General features: G+C 52.9%; 1 protein-coding gene across 1 annotated transcript; it reads right to left on the bottom strand.

Moving 5' to 3' along the window:
- Positions 1–694: 694 nt before the first annotated feature.
- On the bottom strand, positions 695–19,628 carry gata1b (GATA binding protein 1b). The gene is made up of 6 exons (XM_088932336.1): positions 19,433–19,628; positions 6,428–6,760; positions 5,257–5,769; positions 4,148–4,293; positions 2,398–2,523; positions 695–1,718 (listed from the first exon to the last, which is right to left on the bottom strand). Exons 2-6 carry the CDS (start codon positions 6,639–6,641, stop codon positions 1,422–1,424), a joined length of 1,296 nt encoding a protein of 431 aa, XP_088788462.1. The 5' UTR covers positions 6,642–6,760; positions 19,433–19,628; the 3' UTR covers positions 695–1,421.
- Between the last annotated feature and the right edge of the window lie 1,299 nt (positions 19,629–20,927).

The raw sequence follows: 20,927 nt of genomic DNA, 5'->3' as shown, positions 1-20,927 counted from the left end.
GTGTTTTTCACGGGGATGTTTCCTGCTGTCCGCGCCCCGGTTTGTAACACGGCACAGATTAAGACATCAAACCCAGCCAAAAATAAGCTTAAAATAAATATAAAGGCCAATGAATTAAACTACCAGTAATTGTTACTTGCGTTTTATAGGTGACAGGGCCCAAAGCGCTTTGAGAAGCTACCTTTAAAGGCGCTATATAAAATAAAGTTTATTAGAAAGCTCTGAAATTCTATCCTCAAACGTATCAGAGCCACCTTCCTGAGCGTTTTCACATCGAGACTGAAAACCTGCTTCTTTACAAGGGCTTGTGTTTGATTTCTGTTCTGCCCTTTTGCGACTGCATCATAATAATAATAATTCAAACCTGGGCACAGATGTCAGACTAAAGCACAGTTCCTTTTGCAACAATGTCATTCGCTTTCTTATTAAGAGTCACAAACTGTTGAGACAACAGTGTAAAAACGTATCTTTGCAGCTTCGACACCCCGGGTCGTTGATTCAGACGAATAACCGTTCAGTGCCTTTAAGCGGTCTGGTAATCTGCTGAAGTATAAAGACTGTTTCACGGCAGATCATAACATAAATCGTTTTGTTGAACAGAAGAGCGTTCACGCGGATTCAGGACTAAAACTCACGGGCAAAATAAGACTGACAGAAAATACTTTTTTTGAAAGAAAAAATCTCACTTCTTATGTGATGGTCACAAACGGTATTTATTAATGTTCTTTTACTTCAGGATGTTGAAAAGACAAAAAAAACAACAGGATCAGATCACAACAGATTAAATAATTCTTACAAATCTGCCCCACCCATTCAAAAAATAGGGAAAATATTTAAAATTATATCTACAACCTTTGTCATTTCGGAGGGAAATTAAAAGGAATTGGTAGAAAATCGTTCTTCAGAGTCGTGTTGTCTGTCGTCCGAGGCGCTGGGGCTGTAGAAGGCGTCACCCTGGCCCTGAGTATCCCTGCGTGACCTCTGACCTCTGTGGCCCAGGGGTGTCCCATGAGGACTGGGGGAGGGTGGGTGTCCACCTGCCCCCCCCCGGGGGATGACGCTCACCCCCTGGTGACCAGACCCCTAACTGAGAGGTCAGTTTGTAGGCAGAGTTTGGGGGACCCCGCGCCCCTGCACGGCTCGCTCCTGTCCAGCGCACACGCCGAGACAGTGACACCCTTCCTGTCTCCGCGTCTCGGGGCGCTGGCGCCACAGCGTGTGGCGGTGAGGGCTGAGGCAGCACGGCGGGGGGCGCCCCCGTCCGAGAGGGGCTGGTGTCCCTGACGGGAGGTGTACCCCTCGTGCCGGTGTGCCGGGGTGCTGGGGGACGGGGGGTCTTTGCTGTGAACCAGGGGCGTCCCCGCAGCCGAGCGCGAGAGAGCCTGCGTCCGCGGGTGGGCACTGCTGCGTCTGTGCGCCCCCTACACCAGAGTGGGCACCATGCCGGCGGAGGGGTGGTGGGAGTAGGAAAGCGTGGTGGAGGGGTGCAGGGCGGAGGGCGGGGGCAGCAGGTGGGAGGGGTGGCCGAAGGGCAGCAGGGGGCCGGAGAGCGACCCGGGCCCCAGCGAGAAGGGCCCTCCCTGCTCCTCCAGCCCCAGGCCCCGGGACAGCTCTGAGTAGGAGGCCTCTGCACCCTTCTTGCCCTTCTTGTTCTTGCTGGAGACCTTGCGGTTGCGGGTCTGGATGCCATCTTTCTTCATGGTGAGGGGCCTGTTCACCTGCGGGCAGCGAGAGCAACACCGGGGTCAAAGGTCAGGCCGGCCCGACGGCGCGGAGGCCAGAGAGGGAGGGAGGCCCACACTGGCGCTGGGGACACTGGCGCCGGGGACACTGGCGCTGGGGACACTGGCACTGCCCCCCCCCCCCCCCCAAATATGGCTTTGCCACCTCATTTTAGCTGTTACCAAACACCCCGTATTGTCTTTAGTTTACCGACAAAAGCAGATAACACAGGAGACTATTCCGACGCCTCTGAAATGTTTCTCTAGGAGCGCCCCTGTAGCCTGTACTAGGTGGACAGTGCAGGCGCATGAGGGGCAGACTGCTGCAGACCGATCCCCGCGCGGTTCAGTGAACGCGGCACGAGTCTGCGGCTCCGGCTCACGGTCCCGGAGCCAGTGTGGGACAGGGGTCACCAGTGTGGGACAGGGGCCACCAGTGTCACTGGTGCAGGGGAGAGCAGCAGGGAATCTTGTAGTTGCACCTCCCGTGTCAGAAGGGAAATAATATCATTTAACAAAGCCCCCCCCTCCCCCCCACTGGTGTCCCTGCCCCCCCAGTAAACAGTCCTGGCTACGCCGCTGAACGGGACAGCTGCTGTCCGAAGCCTGGAGAGGGCCTGTGAATGGAAAGGAGTGGAGAGGGGCCGGGTGTGCGGGCCCAGCGAGCGGCACTCACGTTGTGCAGCTTGAAGTAGAGTCCGCAGGCGTTGCACACGGGCTCCCCGCTGGCGTTGCGTCTCCACAGCGTGGTGGTGCTCGTGTGGCAGTTGGCGCACTGGGTGCCCGCTCTCTTGCTGACGATCTGCAGGGCAGGAGAGAACGTGAGGATGCTTGAGGAAGGGTGAAAGGTCAGAGGTCAGAGGTCCGATGACCAGGCAGCAGTGCGGTGAAGTACGAGCTCAAGTCCAGGAGAAAGGTCAGGAGTCAGAGACCTTTCATGTTAACAAGCATGTTTAATTGTGAGTAACTTGGTGATGCAGGGATGAAAAATATCTATTGAAGGACCTGTTTTTGATGTGGAGTCAGATACTGTGCTGTCTCCAGATTGCACCAGGAAGCCTCCCTATATACTTTATATATACTGTATGTTCCCTTGTGAATATGTAGTGTAAGTTCCTGGAACTACTTCCTGTGTGGATCACTTTGCACTTAACAAGGGTCGGGTATTTTGTCTAAGTCTCTTGCCAGTATTTCTGAGTTTCCCACATTTTTGTACCATGTGAAAATTTAACTACAGTAGTTAGTACCAGAATCTAATTAGCTGAATCAGATCAAGAAGAGTGAAGGGCCTAAAAGGTACCCCTGTGGCACACCACTACTCACATGGTTACTTACTGCTCACATGGTTGTGCCCTGTGAGGTGAGGCAATGTCTCCTGTTCATTAACCAGCTCAAAGTACTCATTACTGTGAATTCCCATGGATTTCAATTCAAGAATCAAGCTTTAATGAGGCACCATACTTCAAGCTTTCTGGAAGTGTAAATGTGTCTTCTTGTATATTTTATCAACTGTCCTTAATGCTTTATTTGAAGAATCACAGCCAGCAATAAAACAAGTTCTTTCCTTTCTAAATCTACATTGGCTGTCTCCTGAATCACCCGTTTTCTAAGTATTCTCCCAGTTTAAATCTATCATTTTCATAGCTTTAGCAATAGCAGAATTAAGATCGATCTGGTCCAGTTACAAGTGATTCTCCTGCCTGTGGGTACAGCACTAATTCTAAGAAAGGACGGAATATCCCAGTTAGGAGTCTATAAATACCACTGGGTGTTATTGCCTTAAGTGAATCTGGGTGATTATATGTTTTTTTTATAAGTTTTATAAGTTTTGAATCGTGCACGTCCTTGCAGAACCTCAGGGCCAGTTACATGTTTCATAAACCCCCAAACTACTGCTTTGGCTTTTATAGGTCTTCATGTCTTCTGCTGTTGCAGTACTAAAAAAAAAAAGGTTTGCATCAGTTTTTGGCTCTGTTGCAGTATTCGTCTGTTCTCTCTTGGTGATTCTAATTTCTCTTTTTTTCAGCTCTGGGTTCGCGGCTCGGCGTGCTCTCTTCCTGCCTCTGGGTCTCGGGCACCGAGGTAACACAGTCTGAAGAATACACTTGAATACACTTGTTCCTCAGATATTCCCTTCCTGCGTTCAACTATCGATTTTCCTGTTTTGTTCTTTGCGTTTTCCTAGATGGGGATCTGCTTGGCTCAGAAGGTGTATTTGGTTTCAGTTCTAACTAGCATGTTTTGGATCATTTATCTTCTACTGACTCAGAGTCAATGAGACCGGGAAGTAGGAAGTTATCCTTCTTTTCCAGAGCACAGCGGAAAGCAGCGGAAAGCCGTTCAGTATTGTGGTATCGGACGCCCGCTCTTTCCAATGGAGTTATTCCGAGTGGGTGGAACCGGTAAAGAAAGCGGGCCGTACGTACCAGTCTCTTCTTGGGCCGGATGAGGGGCCGGTTCTGCCCGTTCATCTTGTGGTACAGCCCGCAGGCGTTGCACAGGTAGTGGCCCGTCCCGTCCCGGCGCCAGAGGGGCGTGTTGGTCGCCCCACAGTTCACACACTCCCGGGCCTCTGTCAGCCGTGCGAGAGAGACGACACGATTAACGTCCCGGGGTCACGAGTCCGACCGCCGTCCCAGCGTCGCAGGCCGCAGAGGCAGGGTGCTCAGACAGCACCGGCGACCAGGAACGCTGCTGTATCTTGATATGGCCGGCAGCCATATCACTCTGCAACTCACAACTTGCATATATATAGTATAGTGACGGGGACACTGTACTGTAAACAGGCACCGTCTTTCGGATGAGACGTAAAACCGAGGTCCTGACTCTCTGTGGTCATTAAAAATCCCAGGGCGTTTCTCAAAAAAAGCAGGGGTGTTACCCCGGCGTCCTGGCCAAATTTCCCCCTGTCCTTTACCAATCATGGCCTCCTAATAACCCCCCTGTTTGAACTGGCCTCATCACTCTGCTCTCCTCCCCACTGAGAGCTGGTGTGTGGGGAGAGGACTGGTGCATCATCCAGGTGGGGCTGCACACTGGTGGGGGTGGAGGGGATCCCTAGTACCTGTACAGCGCTTTGAGTGGAGTGTCCAGAAAAGCGCTGTATAAGTGTAAGGAATTATTATTAATCATTATTACTATCTTTAACAGTAAGCAGGCCGGTGGATCGTGTTTGCAACGGGGGGGCTCAACGTTCAGGGCAGAGCACAGTGCGTACACATCAAGGAACCCAGCGCACGAGGAAACGACAAATGTCAAGGAATAAATGCTGCACAGGCAAGAATTAAAGCCATTATCATCACAACGATGATCGCAGGTTGAAGGAGTGTCTATCAAGCTGCCCAAGCAAGTTGCTGAAGCTGATATCGTAACTTATCTCAAGGAACGTCTGGGTGAGATCCTTGGATCAATCAACTAGTAAATGGGTCAGATTTTCTTATGGAGCAACAAACACAAGTCAGATGCGTGGTTTCCTATTTTATGCTCCTAACACAGTTCAATGAAGAACGTTTACTGACGATTTCTTTTTCCTTACCTGAAGGGGACAGTCTCATCTTGTTGCGCAGCTTGGGGGAGTATGAAGAAGGGGATACCAGCCCCCCAGGTGTAGGGTACAGCCCACCCGTGCTGTAATCCTGTGGGGAGGCCATGTAGGGGCTATAGGGTCCCAGCGCATGCGTGTGGGCGTGTGTGTAGGAGTGGGAGTGTGTGTGGGCCACCCCCGCGCCCGAGCCCAGGTTCAGGAAACTGCCACCCCCCATGCCGCTGCTGGGGCTGAGCCGCTCGGCCTTCAAGGCCTCCTGGAGCCTGGGGCTCGCCTTGTCGTCCCGGCCCGGCGAAGGCAGGCCTTCCTTGGGGGAGGTGAAAGAGGAGGAGGTGGGGTAGAGGGAGAGGGAGCCCCCCGGGGAGGACAACGGGGTCTTGCCGAAGGGGCCGACGGACCAGGAGGGGTGCGGAGGGGGGTTGTACGGAGAGTTCAGGGAGTGGGCCGTCCCGTCGAGCCACTGAAGGTTGTTGAGGAGAGAGGAGGAGGAGTAGACCTGGCGCACTGGGGGAAAACCACAGAGACAGAGAGAGGGAAGAGTGTTTAAAATCACACTGAGAGCAAGAGGGGAAGAAAAGATCATTAAAGAGGGAGATGACGGAGAGAGACGTGTTCTGCCTCTGTTACACCCTGAAAAATCCGTTTTGCAGGGTATAGCTGATCAAGAGACAGGGAGGGGGACGTGAGGGGTTTGCAATTGTTCAGATATAACGTTACTATGCGGATATATTTCTATATACATTAGAAGGATACATTTGCGAGAGAGAAGCATCTTACATTGTGCAACACAGGACTTAAGAAACATTGCAGGAAAAGAGATAGGTGCCCATCGCACACAAATCTGATCAAGATTTTACGCACTGCAGGCTCTTGTACAAACTGCACTGATAAAGCAGGAACGAAATAGATTGAATGCTATTTACCTTCACACGTTTGCCTGTGAGGTTTTATACAAAACAACAAGCAAGGTAACAAGGTTTTAATATCCAGGGCCTGCTGCTGGCCGCTCATATAGACGCCCGAGGCTCACGGTAAAGGCCGACATGGATCGGGCTGCTATGGAACAGGAACCAGCCTGCATGCGATGGGCCTGATCTCCGGCCAGCTGCATGCCGAGGAGGCTGCCCGCTTTGGGAAGCAAGGTGCTGGGGGCGGCCCTGACCTGGGGAGTGCCGGTAGGCCGGGGCGGCTCGGCTGTGAGCCGGGCTGGAGAAGTAGGAGGGCAGGGTGGTGAAGTCCGAATCGACGCTGGAGTAGAACGACTCGGGCTCCTCCGCCGGCTGGATCAGGCCCTGCTCGGAGGGGAAGCCGGAAAGCGGGTCGGGCCCGATGAGGACCGGGGAGACCCAGCGTGTCTCTGCAGAATCCTCCATCATCTGGGGGCGGGAGGAAGGGTCGGGGCACCCTTTTCGTGGGCTCACGGGGCCGTGGGCGGTGTGGGGTTCAGGGGTTCAGGGGTGAAGGTACCTCCTGCAGCGGTGTGCGTTGGCCACCCCTGCAAGCAAAAAAACACACAAGAGTCAACCCCCGTGGAACAGGTGTGGCGCCATTCCAGAGAAAACCGACAGCACAGTCTTTCACAACAGCATTTGAAGTCTCTGCTCCGTTAAAGTCTACCAGCAAACGTCTGAGCAAAGAGCAGACGGAGCAGAACCTAAACAGACACAGCAGGTCACAGCTGGGGGGAGCCAGCGTGGCAGGTATCCCAGGACTGCTCTGTTGGCAGCACCGATACACAGGGCTTTCAGAAAACAAAGATCTGAAATAAAACAAAGCCCTGTGATTTTCCGTGTGTAGCCGAGTGCCGTTATGCTACATTTTTTTTTCAAACTGCCAGCGACCGGAGGCATTTTTCATTCATTCGTCCGGATTGAATTTTCACACCAAATGCAGGAACGGTCACTCGGAGCGCAGGCCCCGTGCACGAGCCTGGAAAGAAGCTCGACAATGTTCGAAAGTGTGCGATAACCTCCTTTCTTTCACAGTCCAAAACCTGTGTAAACGATCCTGGACATTCAGCCTGAAGGTGCGGTGGGACGCCTTTGTGTTTCTCAAGAGTGAAGTTTGACACAGGCGTGGCTGATGGGCTGTCACACTTTCTCCCTCACTGAAATTCACGGGAAAACACTGGGGCTCTTCGTGAGAACTCAGGCTGCTGCCTCAGGCTGCTGCTGGTAGCACTCTCTCTGGTGTGCTGCCCGTGTCTGTAGCACGAGCCCTGCTCTCAGACTCCCTGCACCTTTCGGGGCTGCGTTGTCAGAGACCCGGCTGGTGTCATGGACGTGCGGGTCTGTAACTTCCTGCCCTGGGTGAGAGCTGGAAGGTCCAGGCAGCGGCGCCGCGTGAGACATGTTCTGTCTCAGGAAATGGAAATGCATTCCAGTATCAACTTGAAGCTGCCCTGGGAAAGGCATAACTAGACAAATATGAATAACCCACAGACTCTGCCTTTCGGAACATCCACCCGTTTCCTAAACACCTTAGCCAATTCTGGGGTCTCAGTGGAGCTGGAGCCTATCCCGGGGAGAGACGGCGCAAAGTGGGATATATCCGGACAGGATGCCAGCCCATCACAGGGCACACACACACACCAGAGACAGTTTTCCCAGAAGCTAATTAACCTACCAGCATGTCTTTGGACTGTGGGAGGAAACCCACATGAACACAGGGAGAACATGCAAGCTCCACACAGACAGCACCCCAGGAAGAGGCCCCAGGGCCCCTGCTCTGTGAGGCAGCAATGCTGACCACCGCACCACCGCGCCGCCCGTGCTGGAACAGAGGCATCACTATGCCTCCTGTGAGAAGCATGAGGTGTATGAGTGTGCGCAGTTATCAGCTTTTAATAAACTAAAGAGCCCCGATCCAAAGAGAAATCACAAACACCTGCTGAGAACAATCCCCCGATGGCAGCCAGGTGCTTGGCCTTTATCACAAGGTCTACCTGCAACAGGTGAGGCCCCTGATCACAGCTCTCCACCAGCTGCTGCTCATGCTGAAACCATGGGGAAGTTATACAAAGGCATTGTGTGATTTGAAAGCTATTCTCATATTAATTCCATCAGAAATACTTACATAGATGTAACACTGCGGCCTGGTACAGAGCACTTACAGGGGTCAAGGCAAGATGCAGTACTGCCAGTATGTTGTCTGCTTACATTATTCCACAGGCAGCTGCAGCAGCTTTGCTCTGAGAAGGCTCAGGGCATCAGACGCACAGCATTGTGGGGCACCAGTGAGCAACTTCCAGGACGGCGAGGGGCAGGAGCAGATCGCTGGGTCTCAGAATCCGCTCTGAGCCACGAGGGTCCGAGGAGGATGTACAGAGCCCCGAAACACAGAGCCCAGGAACAGGCACCATCAGCACCCGAGAAACGGCACAAACTCAACTGATTTTTAAATCGACAATTTCATTGATGATCTAAGTTAAAAAACTTCAACTGACGAACCGCGGGGGAAGCTGTGGCGATTTGCATGTTGTTTCTAAAAAAAAACACCTTTTCCCTTTTATCGCAGAAGAAGCTGCGGGTGGCTTTCCAGACACAGACGCTATTCTTTGCCTGGCGGACTTCCTTTCGAAGAGCCCTGCTTTCAAAACCTCCCCTTTTCAATGTGGTTGAAAGTGAGCCTTGAGAGAAAGAAAAAAAAATACCAAAGACCCAGCAGCTAAAATCTGACTTCAAAGAAAGCGGGTGGCCTTTGGTGACCTGCAGTGTGTGCACAGCCCCAGCGGGTCCTGCGTCTGCGCACTACACAAGGGAAGCACTGCAAGTGAACACCCATCTCAGCTGCTGCTTTCCCCAGGAGGACGTGTTCACCCCAAAGGAGTTGAAAAGGAGAAAAGTGTTAAAATTTTTTTTTTTCTTCAAAAAGGGGAAACTCTGTCTAAATGAAAAAGATCTTGTACTTTCGACCTGTTGGTGTTACTTGATGACTCCTGCTGCTGGCACCCTCTCTGTCCCGCCAGAAAACTGCTAGCTTTTGACACCAGGGCCAGGATTTCTCCCATCTTTAAGCCGTCATAAAAGCTTGAGAGCTGATTCAAGACATTTCAACTAATACCTTTGCCTAAAGATATTCTGAATCAAAAGCTGATGCTTCGTACACTGTTTAACAGGAAAAAGGCACAAGAGTGTTAAGAGTGAAACACAGTGAAACTGAAGAGTCTGCACATGGCACAGAGCACCAACCAAATTGCGACAGAGGAGCTGGGCTTTGCTTTCCAAAGGCTTCTTCAGATGACCAGTAACGTTTTAGTCATTTCAGACAATGCATTTGCAAATTCAACTCGCTGTCGGCAGCTCTAATACCCAACCCTGTTCAATTACAGTCACAGCCTTAGACATGTCACACTATTTCAGCTACGCCTAGATGACCATGCTGACACACACCCTGTCACCCCAACACAAGCACAAAAGCACCTCCTTGCACACACAGACCCACACAAACACGCGGGCTGAACGCACACACACACGCAGCGTGACAGAGCAGTTGTGCTCTTATGGAAACAATCTAGATCGCATGCCCGATATCTTCTCTCTGCAACAATGTATAAAGAGCGAGGGCACAGATAGGGTTTGTGAGAATCTGATAAGGTCGACTATTATCATAATAAAGTTACACAGCACAAAACGGAGGGTTAGAGAGGGAAACCGAGTCAATCTCATCTGATTAACAGCAGAGCCTTGTTATGAATTAAGATGAAAATATGAGTCAGCTGAAGGGAATTACTGAGAAATGTAAGCACAGGTTCCACAGGAAGCCCCAAATCAGTCATGCAGAAATTCTGCAACTTCTTAAAAATGTGATATCAGTTGAGTTGCAAAACCCATACCATTAAGTTAAATGCCTAGCAAACAGACAAGAAAGTGGCTGTCCCTGACTGCACAATGAAGACAATGGCGTTATGTTGCTTATGTAAAACTAGGGGTTTTTGCCGAACACAGGAAGAGAATGGACAGCTCATCGTCCACTGCAGGGCCCGGCGCAGACACGGCCACTGGAAAGCACTGTCTTGGGCATAAGTCGAGGAGCGCTCATTTTAATCTGGCAGGGCGCTGGCTGCCCGCCCATGCGCTCTCATTCCCATTTCCCACACACACACACACACACACACAAAAAGTCGCTGAACGGGGCCCAACAGAATTCACCCTGTGGCTGCGGTCCGGGCTGTAAACACGCAGATAACTTGTGCAAGGCGATGTTGAGAGAGAGCTTGCCTTTTGCGTAAACAGGCAGCGGTCGTGCTGCTTCCTCACGCGGGCTCCAGCAGGGCTCTGCAATGAGCAGGGCTCGGAACGAGCGCGGCCCAGAGCCTCTCGGCCACAGGACTGCGCGTTTGGAGAAGTGGCTTGGGCCGCGCGCGCTGGCTCCAGGGACAGCAGAGAGGCCGACTTCTCCAAAAGCTCTCTCCGGCCCCACTGCGGCGCTTATTAATAAACACGCAGGGCTCTTATTATTGGAGACCATGCGCAACCCGGCATGCCTTTTTAAATTCTGTTAGCAGATGTCCACTCCGGATGCCACACCCAGTGGCTGCAGTATCGGCAAGCTCCTCTCCCAGCACCCCTCTCCGAGCGCAGTGCTCAAGCTAACAGCTTCCTTGATCCTCAGATGCTTGCTCTGGACAATATCCCGGCTCCATGAGGCCACAGTGGCAACATCAAGGAAGACTGTTGAACTGTCCTGCAGGATTTGTGACTCCTGTCAGACCTCAGCAGTGAAACGTAGCCTGTCGTTCCAACAGGGCCGCAAAGGGTTAGAGTTTTAATATAATGTAACTCACCATGAACTGTGACAGTTACTGGAAAACACTTTTCCATCTTTTACTTTTCCCACTGCCTGAACGGATCCGGTTTCAGGATTCGGACGCTGAGCGATAATAATAATAATAATAATTGATTACACTTATATAGCACTTCTCGGGACACTCCACTCAAAGTGCTTTACAGGTAATGGGGATCCCCTCCACCCCCACCAGTGTGCAGCCCCACCAGTCCTCTCCCCACACAGCAGCTCTCAGTGGGGAGGAGAGCAGAGTGATGAAGCCAGTGCAGAGAGGGGGGTTATTAGGAGGCCATGATTGGTAAGGGCCAATGGGAAAACTTTGGCCAGGCCTCCAGGGTAACACCCCTACTCTTTTCGAGAAACACCCTGGGATTTTTAATGACCACGGAGAGTCAGGACCTCAGTTTTACGTCTCATCTGAAGGACAGCACCTTTTTTACAGCATGGTGTCCCCATCACTATACTAGGGCATTAGAACCCACACAGACCACAGGGTGAGCGCCCCCTACTGGTCCCACTAACACCTCTTCCAGCAGCGGCCTTAGTTTTTCCCAGGAAGTCTCCCCTCCAGGCACTGGCCAGGCTCACTCCTGCTGAGCTCCAGTGGGCGGCCAGCTGGGAGCTGCAGGGGGACACAGCTGCTGGATATTTACTGTATCTGTATAAGACACTTGCACCTCACACACACACACACACAATAAATTGTATGTCGGGCTGCTTGAATGGGATGATGCACAGAGCATAGAACAGGGGTTCAGAATGCCTGCAGCCCTGCTCCACGCCAGCCTTTTTAGAAAGATCACCTCCAGCTGAGGCTGTGATGAAGATCATGGCGATGGGAACTGAGCTGAGCTGTCCTGCTCTGTCTCCTGTGCTGACAACAGTATCGAGATCTGGCAACTCTATACAGATGTTTATATTCCCCTCTCCTCCCCAGCTCCTTTCCTAGAAATGATCTTTAGTATTTATTAACGAAGGTGAAAAGAAATTACACTAATGTGCATCTTCTTCAAAGACGAACGCAGCCGTTTTCGCAGTTACGGCTACATTCCCTACACTCAGGTTTCGACAACGTCTCTGAGAGGCTAAGGGGCAGAATGATCTTCTTCTGGTCGCCCAGCGGCAGTGCGAGTGAATTTTCGGGCGCCGCGGCCCGGCCTGTGCCTGCCGCTCGCGCAGTTGACGAGGGTGGTGCGCCCTTGAGTGGCCGTGGGCGTGAGTTGGCGCTGCGTCGCACGATGAAGAAATGAAATCTTTTCCGCCGAGGTGGACCGAGAGCGGTGATCGGTCAAGAGGAAAGCGCGCCGCCGCCGCAGACGCCCCCTGCTCGGGCGCCCACGAGAGCGGAGGCCCCACCCGAGACGCAAAAGTGGCGGGGTGTGGACGGGGCAGGGCGCGCTGTTCTCAAACTGGGCCGTTATCGCGGGGCCATGCACGAAAAGGAAAAAAAAAACAACAACACAGTTTTCGTTTTTGCTCATCTGCTGCGGCAGTAAACACCCCGAGATCACAGGATCGCAGGAGAATTATTGGTCAGTTCAGGAGCGAACGCCCGTGACGCTGCGGGCACGCCAGTACAATTGCCTGATAACGTGCACAGCAGCGCGCTAGAGCTCCACACCGAGCAGATACCACGGCCCCCCTGGAGGGACAGACCCGTAGCGCAGGGTCAGCCTGTTTCCGCGCTCTGTCCTCGGACAGATGTCAGAAAGAACCCTGCTGCAGGTGCAGCGGTGGCAGAGATGCTTAGGAATAAGGGATCAAGTCACCCGCCGCCTTTTTTTTTTCTGCCGGCACAACAAAAAACTAATTAATTCATTAACTGGGCATCAGTTCGTGATCTCCAGATGAAGGAGGGAAAGATTCTGTATCAGCTCCTCCACCTGAAAATGCTCCCCCGTCCCCCGCAGGAGTCCTGCCGCTTACTGTGCACACCTGCGTGATTTGAAGGGTTCAGGGCCCTGCACGCGGATCATTGAGCCCATCCCACGTGGTAAAAGCCGAAAAAGACATTCATCAGCCGCGAGCCCATGAGCCTCATTGACGCGGAGCTCAGGTGGACGCAAGCCGGAAGTCAGGTTGACACGCGGGGCCAGGAGTTGTGGGTTCTGACAGAACCAGAACCGGGAGGGCCTGCTCTGTGTCACTGTGTGTGAGTGTGTGCCCAGTATGACGGAGTCTCCCGCCTTTCCGAGCTGTCCGGGGGACGAAAGAGGTTATTTGGTGTCTCTGTTTGTTAGACACCTGCGCGGCCGCCATAGAAGATGCGCATTTTTCGCACTTCTACAGAAACGCCCCAGAAGCAGATTTTTACCTTTTTAATTTTTGCAGGTTTATTAAAAAGCTCGTGCGACTTTTGAGAGAGAATTTCGCCGCGCGGGGGGGGAGGGAGCTCGCGATTAACGGAAGAGGCTTCCGAAATGCGGAGACCGAGCTGGGACACGAGCTGGGTTTTCGACAGTTGTGCGCCACGGTCAATGTCTTGCGGACCTCCTGGGGACGGGGCGAGGAGGGGATCGTTTGAGACGAAGAACCCTCTCCTTCCCCTACAGCCTTGCTTCTGATAACACCTCGGACATGATACGTGTCCAGTACAGCCAGCTCACCCTGATTCAGGACATTAAAAGCAGCTCTGGAATGCAAACCCGATCAGTCCTCAGATGCAGACACACACTGACCCTGCGGGACCAGACTGGACCTCCTGCAGACACACACCGACCCTGCGGGACCAGGACTGGACCCCCTGCAGACACACACTGACCCTGCGGGACCAGACTGGACCCCCTGCAGACACACACTGACCCTGCGGGACCAGACTGGACCTCCTGCAGACACACACTGACCCTGCAGGACCAGGACTAGAGACCCCCACTCTAGAACACACTGAGCTGGCTGAGAGAGGGTACCTCACACACACCTCCAGCTGCCTCTGCCCTGTCCTTCAGCATCAGGCACTTTCTCGCATGGAGACGCTTGCTGCCCACAGCGAAACCCCTGCAGACAGCTGGTCTCAGAAGGCTGGCCTGGCGTCTCCAGAGTCCCTCTGCCATGCCTGTCTCTCGAGCGCTTGGCTGTCCCTGGCCTTGCACGCTCTGCAGCCCTGGCTTCCCAAGCCCCTGGGGCCTGAGCACACTCCCCCGTGAGAGCACTGTGCTTCACCACATGCGTGTTACACCACGGGCAGCTTTCACAACGCACGGGCGCAAGCAGAAAGACACCAGCGCGTGTGCACGCCACGACCAGGCCATACCAACACGCACGCCCGCGCACGCCGATCAGAACATATTTTGAGTTGCACGCCCCAGGAAAACCAGCAAGCGCAGATAAGTCAGGCCCCGGAGAAAGTGCCCCGCCAGCGCCCGGCCGCCTCCGTGCTGCTGGAGCTGTTATCTGGGCGGCTGTATCTCCCGCCTTGTCACAGTGCGGCCGTGTGATGAAACCTGGATCAGATGATACTGAGCCCCGCTCAGCCCTCAGGAAGGGAGATTACAGACCACGGCCTCAGATCTGGCCCCACATCTCTCTGTCTGTCACCGGAGTCGAGCTGCAGGCTCCGCTCCGCACACGTACCGCGGCTGTCCCCCGCAGGAGCGCCCACGTTCACCCCACCCTCGCCGCGCCTGGCTCCGGACTGCACTGCCCACGACAGCGCCAGACTGTGATGACATGAACACAAAGCACGCAGTCACGCAGGAGAGACTGTCTGGCCAAACCTGGCTCGTTTGGGGGCTCGGCGTCTTAATGATCCACAGGCCTCACTCAGCTTCGGTTTTGAGGGATCACGGAAATTCAGCTGCACTGTGATTTGGGCAGACTGTTCCAGCCACCCACAACTCTTGGTGTAAATTATCTCCTCCTACATTCTGTTCTTAATAATGTTAATAAATAATAAAAGACACTCGACCCTCCCTCTTTGTCAAAGCCCTGTGGTCCTGATTCGCTTGCAGAGCCTGCTCTGCGAGCTAAGTGTATTTTTTGATTGAAGATAGGTCTTTGAATCAAGTTATCAAGCAAAGCGAAATGACTTGCTGAATGACCACACCACGCTTGTCCAGTTGTTTAGCAGCACAGCTGACCACTACCTTTCGATCGATCGATCGATCCACCCAGCCACAGCTGCAAGCCCTGCAGGTGATCAGGGAAGGGATCTGGGCCCAGGAGAGATGAACAGCATCTCGGCTCAGGCTGGCAGGGGCACTGGTGCCCCAGGAGGACCATGCAGAAGGTCTGACACTTGCTGAATGCAGGGCCTGTTATCTCCCGAAACCCAGCGCCCGAGCTCGGGCCTGCGTGCGCTGACCGGCCAGGCGTGATTGGGAATTTCCCAAGGGTGCCACACTACTGGCTCCGCCCCGCAGGGGGCAGCACTGTGGTTTGTCAGCCGGGTTGGGGGGGTTCGGCGAGAGAGAGGCGGCGCTCGGTCGCCGGTCAGGACAAGAGGGTCTCGTTATCGGACGAGAACGCGTCGCAGCACAGCGGAGCCGAACCGAAACCCAGGTGGAAGAAATGGGAAAAATCCAAAAGTGAGTTAAAACAGTTCACTGGGAGGGGAGCACGACAGCGGTCCCTCAAGCTGTCCAGGCTTGGTGGCAAACTGCGTGTTGCTGTGCCCTTGGAATGCTACAGTGCCTATCAAAAGTATTCACCCCCCCCCCTTGGATACAATGCAGAATCATAATGCATTGAGCATTAAATCATCACTTATTTTCTGCTCTCTATTTATAATTAATTTAGGAGATCTGTAGAATTTTGTGTTCACTTAGACATCATAGAGTGTTTTCCGCCAATCCAGGGCAAAAAATCCAGAATAAATAGGTTGTGATTCTATATTTACTACATTTAATCAAATACTTTTGTTTGCCACTCTACCGTTCACCAGACAAGTCAGCGACGCCGGCTGGGTCCTCACAGGTAGGTGTGAGATCGGGGCCTGGGTCCACCACGGACAGACACAAGCAGCCAGGTCCGAGCACTCGGGGCGGCGTTGCTCCCTCGTGATGCTTCGTGTTTTAACCGGCTGGCCATGGAAGTGCTGTGAGTGGACGAGGGGCAGGTCCCTGCGTGGGCTGTCAGGACCCCGTCCTCCAGGGTTGGAGGGAGGGGGGGGGGAGAGCGCCTTCGAAACACGAAACAGCTCCCATTTTATCAAAGCCCTTTCTTTTTCCAGATAAAGAGCATTTATCAGCCGCTGGCTTATCTTGCAGTGAAGAACAGGGTATAAAAATTGGCCGTGAACGCGGCGTGGAGCTAGCTGCACACAGGCCCTGTCCCCTGAGGAGCCCAGCTGCGCGATGGGAGTGCGTCGGCCCGCGCGACGGAGCAGCGCTCCGGGACGCCGACTGCCAGAATGCAAAACTCGGGATCGTCTCCGACCACTATCCCAGCTCAGGTACGTCCTTCCAGACCGCCACACGCCCGACCCGCTCCGATCCGCGGGGCCATGCCTTTCTTAACTGCGGCTCCGGAGACAGCGCCGGCTTCACCGCGACTCGCCGCAGCCCAGCTGCAGCCCAGCTTTTGTTTCTCTCGCCTCCTGAACGTGCACTGGAGGTTCACGCCAAATAATTCCTGTCATTTAAACCCAGCAGTGTGTACTGGTGCCTCCCAGCGGTGGGGACCTGGGACCAGTTACTGCCTTCTGTGTGGAGTTTGTATGTTCCTGGCATGTTTGCGTTGGTTTTCTTCAGGTGCTCCTGTTTACTCTCACCTGAACTGTGTGTGGACAGTGGACTGTGAGTAGACAGGGGACAGTGGACAGTGGAATGTGAGTGGACAGAGGACTGTGTACAGACAAGAGATTGTGTGTGGACAGTGGACTGTGTGAGGACAGGGGATTGTGTGTGGGTAGGGGACAGTGGACAGTGTGAAGACGGGACTGTATGTGGACAGTGGAGTGTGTGTGGACAGGGGACAGTGGACAGTGTGTGGACAGGGAAGTGTGTGTGGAGAGGGGACAGTGGACATTGTGAGGACTGTGGACTGTTCCTGTAGGTGCTAATGGTTCAACAAGACAAGCATGAGCAACTGGACAATTTTAACAACAACAATCTCTCATGAGAAAAAAACATAAAGAGTTCTCGTGATCAAGACCGATATGCACAAGCTACCGAGTGAGGTTTTAATTGCAAGGTTCACTTAAAAGCAGGACAAGTTTGTTTGGAAAGTGAAAAAAGTGAAAAATAGTGTTCGCCAAGTTCAGCAGCACCACTCAGTACCAACCCTGGAGACAAAGCATGTGTTTTACTGATTGCAGCCTAGGAGGTTTAAATAACGAGCATCACAGTCGCATGACCTGGCCCACTGAGAGGCCGAGCAGAGGCCGGAGCACAGAGACGTCAGTGGAGCAGAGCTGGCAGCGAGTTGAGGAGTGAGAGCAGGGGGCTCATCCTCACACTCGGGGACAAACTGCCCCGTCATGCTGTGAGTGCCGAGTCACTATGGATAGGAGGGGACAGTCACCCAGCTTGTGACAGCTCTACTAGTTCAGCTTCGAGCAACCCTGAGAACTGTCGTTGTACACACAAGCAATCTGCTATATGACTGTAATATGTCACACAATGCAATAAAAGTTGAATGAAAAAAACAGGAAGATGTGAAGATAACCAGTACAGCGCATAACCTTATTTTTCCAGGAGCTCCGGGTTCGAGAGGAGGACAGGGAAACTGGGACAGCGCTACAGCAGGGGACAGTCCAACGAGCCCTGCAGCAGGCCCGTTCATCAATTAAGACTCCGTGCTTGTTCATCAATCAAGACTTTGGGTCAATTTATCAATCAAGACTTTGTGCTTATTTATCAATCAAGACTTCATGCTTGTTAATCAATTAAGACTTCATGCTTGTTTATCAATCAAGACTTCATGCTTGTCATTTTGCTGGATGGAACCACAATGTAAAGACACCCCCCCCCCCCTCCCTGCTCCCACTCCTGGCTATGAAAATCAGAAAAGTGAGACCTGACAGCTCGACAGCTGCATTGAAACACACAAATAAAGCTCAGAGCCCATGGGCTGCGGGCATGAGACACACCTAAAGCCTAATGTTGCAAAACCACAAATAATCACCAGCGAAGCTGTGAATTAGTGCCCTGCAGCCCTGCTCCTGGAGAATCACTCTGCTTATAGCTTCTGAAGTGTCATGAACCGATTCGAAGAGCTAGAGGACAGCTGTCTGGGACCAGGGCTGCAGTAGGCCAGCATGGACTCTGAGCACCGTCTCAGAACGTCTCCTCAGTGTCAGCCGGGCCTCACGGCCATGAACCTCCTTCACAGCAGAAGCCATTGTCTCAAGGACAGCAGCCTCACCAGCGTCCGCGCTGTCAGACGCCCCCGGCTGCACTGTCCGTGCGGAAACGCGCTGGAGCGGTCGGCCGCACGGATTTCGACGGACGGCGCGTCCTCGCCGCAACATCGCTGCCGAGCCCTGCTTGCTCAGGAGCGCGGCCGATAGCTGCAGGACGTAAGGGGGCAGACGACGGAGGCTCGTGCAAATCGGGACTCAAGTGAGACCCGATAAGAGGGGCTCTGAGCAAGTTGTGTACAGTGTAAAAAAAACCCCAAACCCTCCGATTAGCTAACCGACATATTGTCTCCACCCACACAGTCGCAAATCCAGCGTGACAAAATTATGAAGATAAAAAGAAATGCGTACATTCCTCCGTGTTGTGTGGACGAGGATGTGTGCGCTCTGGGAGAGTTTAGACGGCTGCTGTGCGCGTGCAGAGGGCTCTCAGTGTGGCTCTCCCAGGGCAGGCACATTGGGTCATCCAGGCAGTGATGACACTGCTCCAGCCACAGAGCTGCCCCTGCAATCCGACACACTCCGAAACCGCTCCAGAACACAGCCTGGCCCCCCCATCTTCTGAGCTCCACTGGACAGGCTTCGGGGTGCTCAGGCAGGGGCCAGTACCCCCAATGTCCATTTTATTTTTAACAGCTAGAGCACAGGCCTGCAGAGGTAGTCAGAGCTGATGGAGAGGCAGTTTTGCAGCGAAGCAGAAGGGTTTGACAGTCATCCTGCTACATTTACGAAGGATGTGATCTACTACTGCGCTGCAACAGCAAGGAGCTGTGCTGTGAAACAATCAGGGAGCAGTTGTCACTAGAATTAATAACAGTCGTTTCTAAAACAATGTATAAATTTAATAACAGGGTGACTTTCAAAGCATTTCTCTTTGGTGCAAAATCCATCTAACGCACTCAGAAAGCTAGTGCGTGCACACACCTCGTCTCTGGTTTTGACCCCTTGCTTGCTCACAAGACACCCAAAAAAAACAGGGGCCCGAGTCCGGAGCCCGGAGTCTGCAGCGGAGGTAAGGAAGGAAAGGAAAGGCTCTGAGCAGCACGCTGCCTGGATATAGATGCAGAGGGAAAGGTCACCCACCTGTTGGTCCGCAGTGTAATGGTGCTGGCTTCAGCGGTCCAGTTTCGGGGCATCCAGCCCGGGTCCCTCTCAGACAGGGGGCGAGGCGGGTCGGGTCGGGGCGGTGAGACAGATCTGAGATCGAGTGTGTGCGCGGGAGAGAGAGAGCGAGAGTCGTTCGGAGTGGGGTGCTGCTCAGCAGGACTGAAGAGTTTCTGGCAGAGTGGCTGATAACTGAGGTTAGAGGGAGGAGGGGGGAGGCGGGTTCAGGCAGGCCAGGGGGTGGGGTAGTGACGCTGGGAGGTGTGTGGGTGTGTATGTGGTGGGGGGGGTTGTTTAGTGTAGAGGACAAGAGGCCTTTTTTTGGGTGGAAGAGCCACACCTCCTCCTGCATGTGTCTGTCTCCCCGCTGGCCTGCCCTGCTCTGCCGGGGCCTGAGCTGTCAGACAGTACCGTGTGGACCTGCGGCCATCAGATAGACCGAGCCTGAAACCTCACATCGGCCGGTGATTAAGGGCCTCCAATTAAGTGCAATGTCAATGAGAAGTGCACCCAACGGAGGTCTATTAAAGTCGATTGATCTTATTCTGGGTGGATAAGCGATAATGCAATATTGTAGCCCTACTGAGTGACCAGACTGGGGCCATTGTAACATAAACAAATCATGTTGGTTATCAACACGTACAACATTTATGTTGTACACTTACACTCTGTGGTACCTGACAAAAAATCTAAATCTTTAAAGTAAAAAACACATAAAAATTACTTTACACATTTATTTCATTATCTTTAAATAAAAGAACTGACATTCAGCCCATCTGGTCTATTTAGGTTCTAGTACAGCAACTCATCCAGGCATTTAGTCAAAGGAGCCAGGAATTCAGCTTCACCATGTGGCTGGGCAGCCAGTTCCACACTCCCACTGCTCTTTGTGTAAAGCAGTGCCTCCTGTCCTGATCCCAGGATCTCCTCCAGCTGTTTCCCAAAAGCAACCAGGGTATTGGCTTCAGCAACATAGCTGGGCGAGCTTGTTCCACGCTCCCACAGCCCTTTGTGTAAAGCAGTCTATCCTGTCCTTGGCAGATCACGATTCATTTCGGTCCAGACCGAAGCTCTGTGTCTCTGGGTTACTGAAACCTATAAGAGGTCTTCTGATGATGGATGAAGGCCATGTCATTGGTCTTCAGTGTAAACTTTCTATTATATACTATAAGCATCTATAAATCCAGTCTATTCATAGTGGTTGCAACATGTATTTGTCCAGGAGGTGAACAGGTATCTACTGGAAATCCCTGTAAGTAACCTGGAGACACAAAACAGCCAGCTGTCTGACTGCAGTCTTGCTGCCTGCCTTATTTCACACCAGTCAGAAAGGGACCACAGCACGCAGCCGACACACTGTGGAAATAACAGCTTGATAGACAGCATGTACCTTCACAGCACACTGTATCCACACGGCACACTGTACCCACACGGTACACTGTACCTACACAGCACACTGTACCAACACAGTACA

Source organism: Atractosteus spatula, chromosome 2 (assembly GCF_055471065.1).
Source record: "Atractosteus spatula isolate fAtrSpa1 chromosome 2, fAtrSpa1.hap1, whole genome shotgun sequence".
In the NCBI taxonomy this organism is placed as follows: Eukaryota; Metazoa; Chordata; class Actinopteri; order Semionotiformes; family Lepisosteidae; genus Atractosteus; species Atractosteus spatula.
This window is presented reverse-complemented; position numbering and strand designations above follow the sequence as displayed.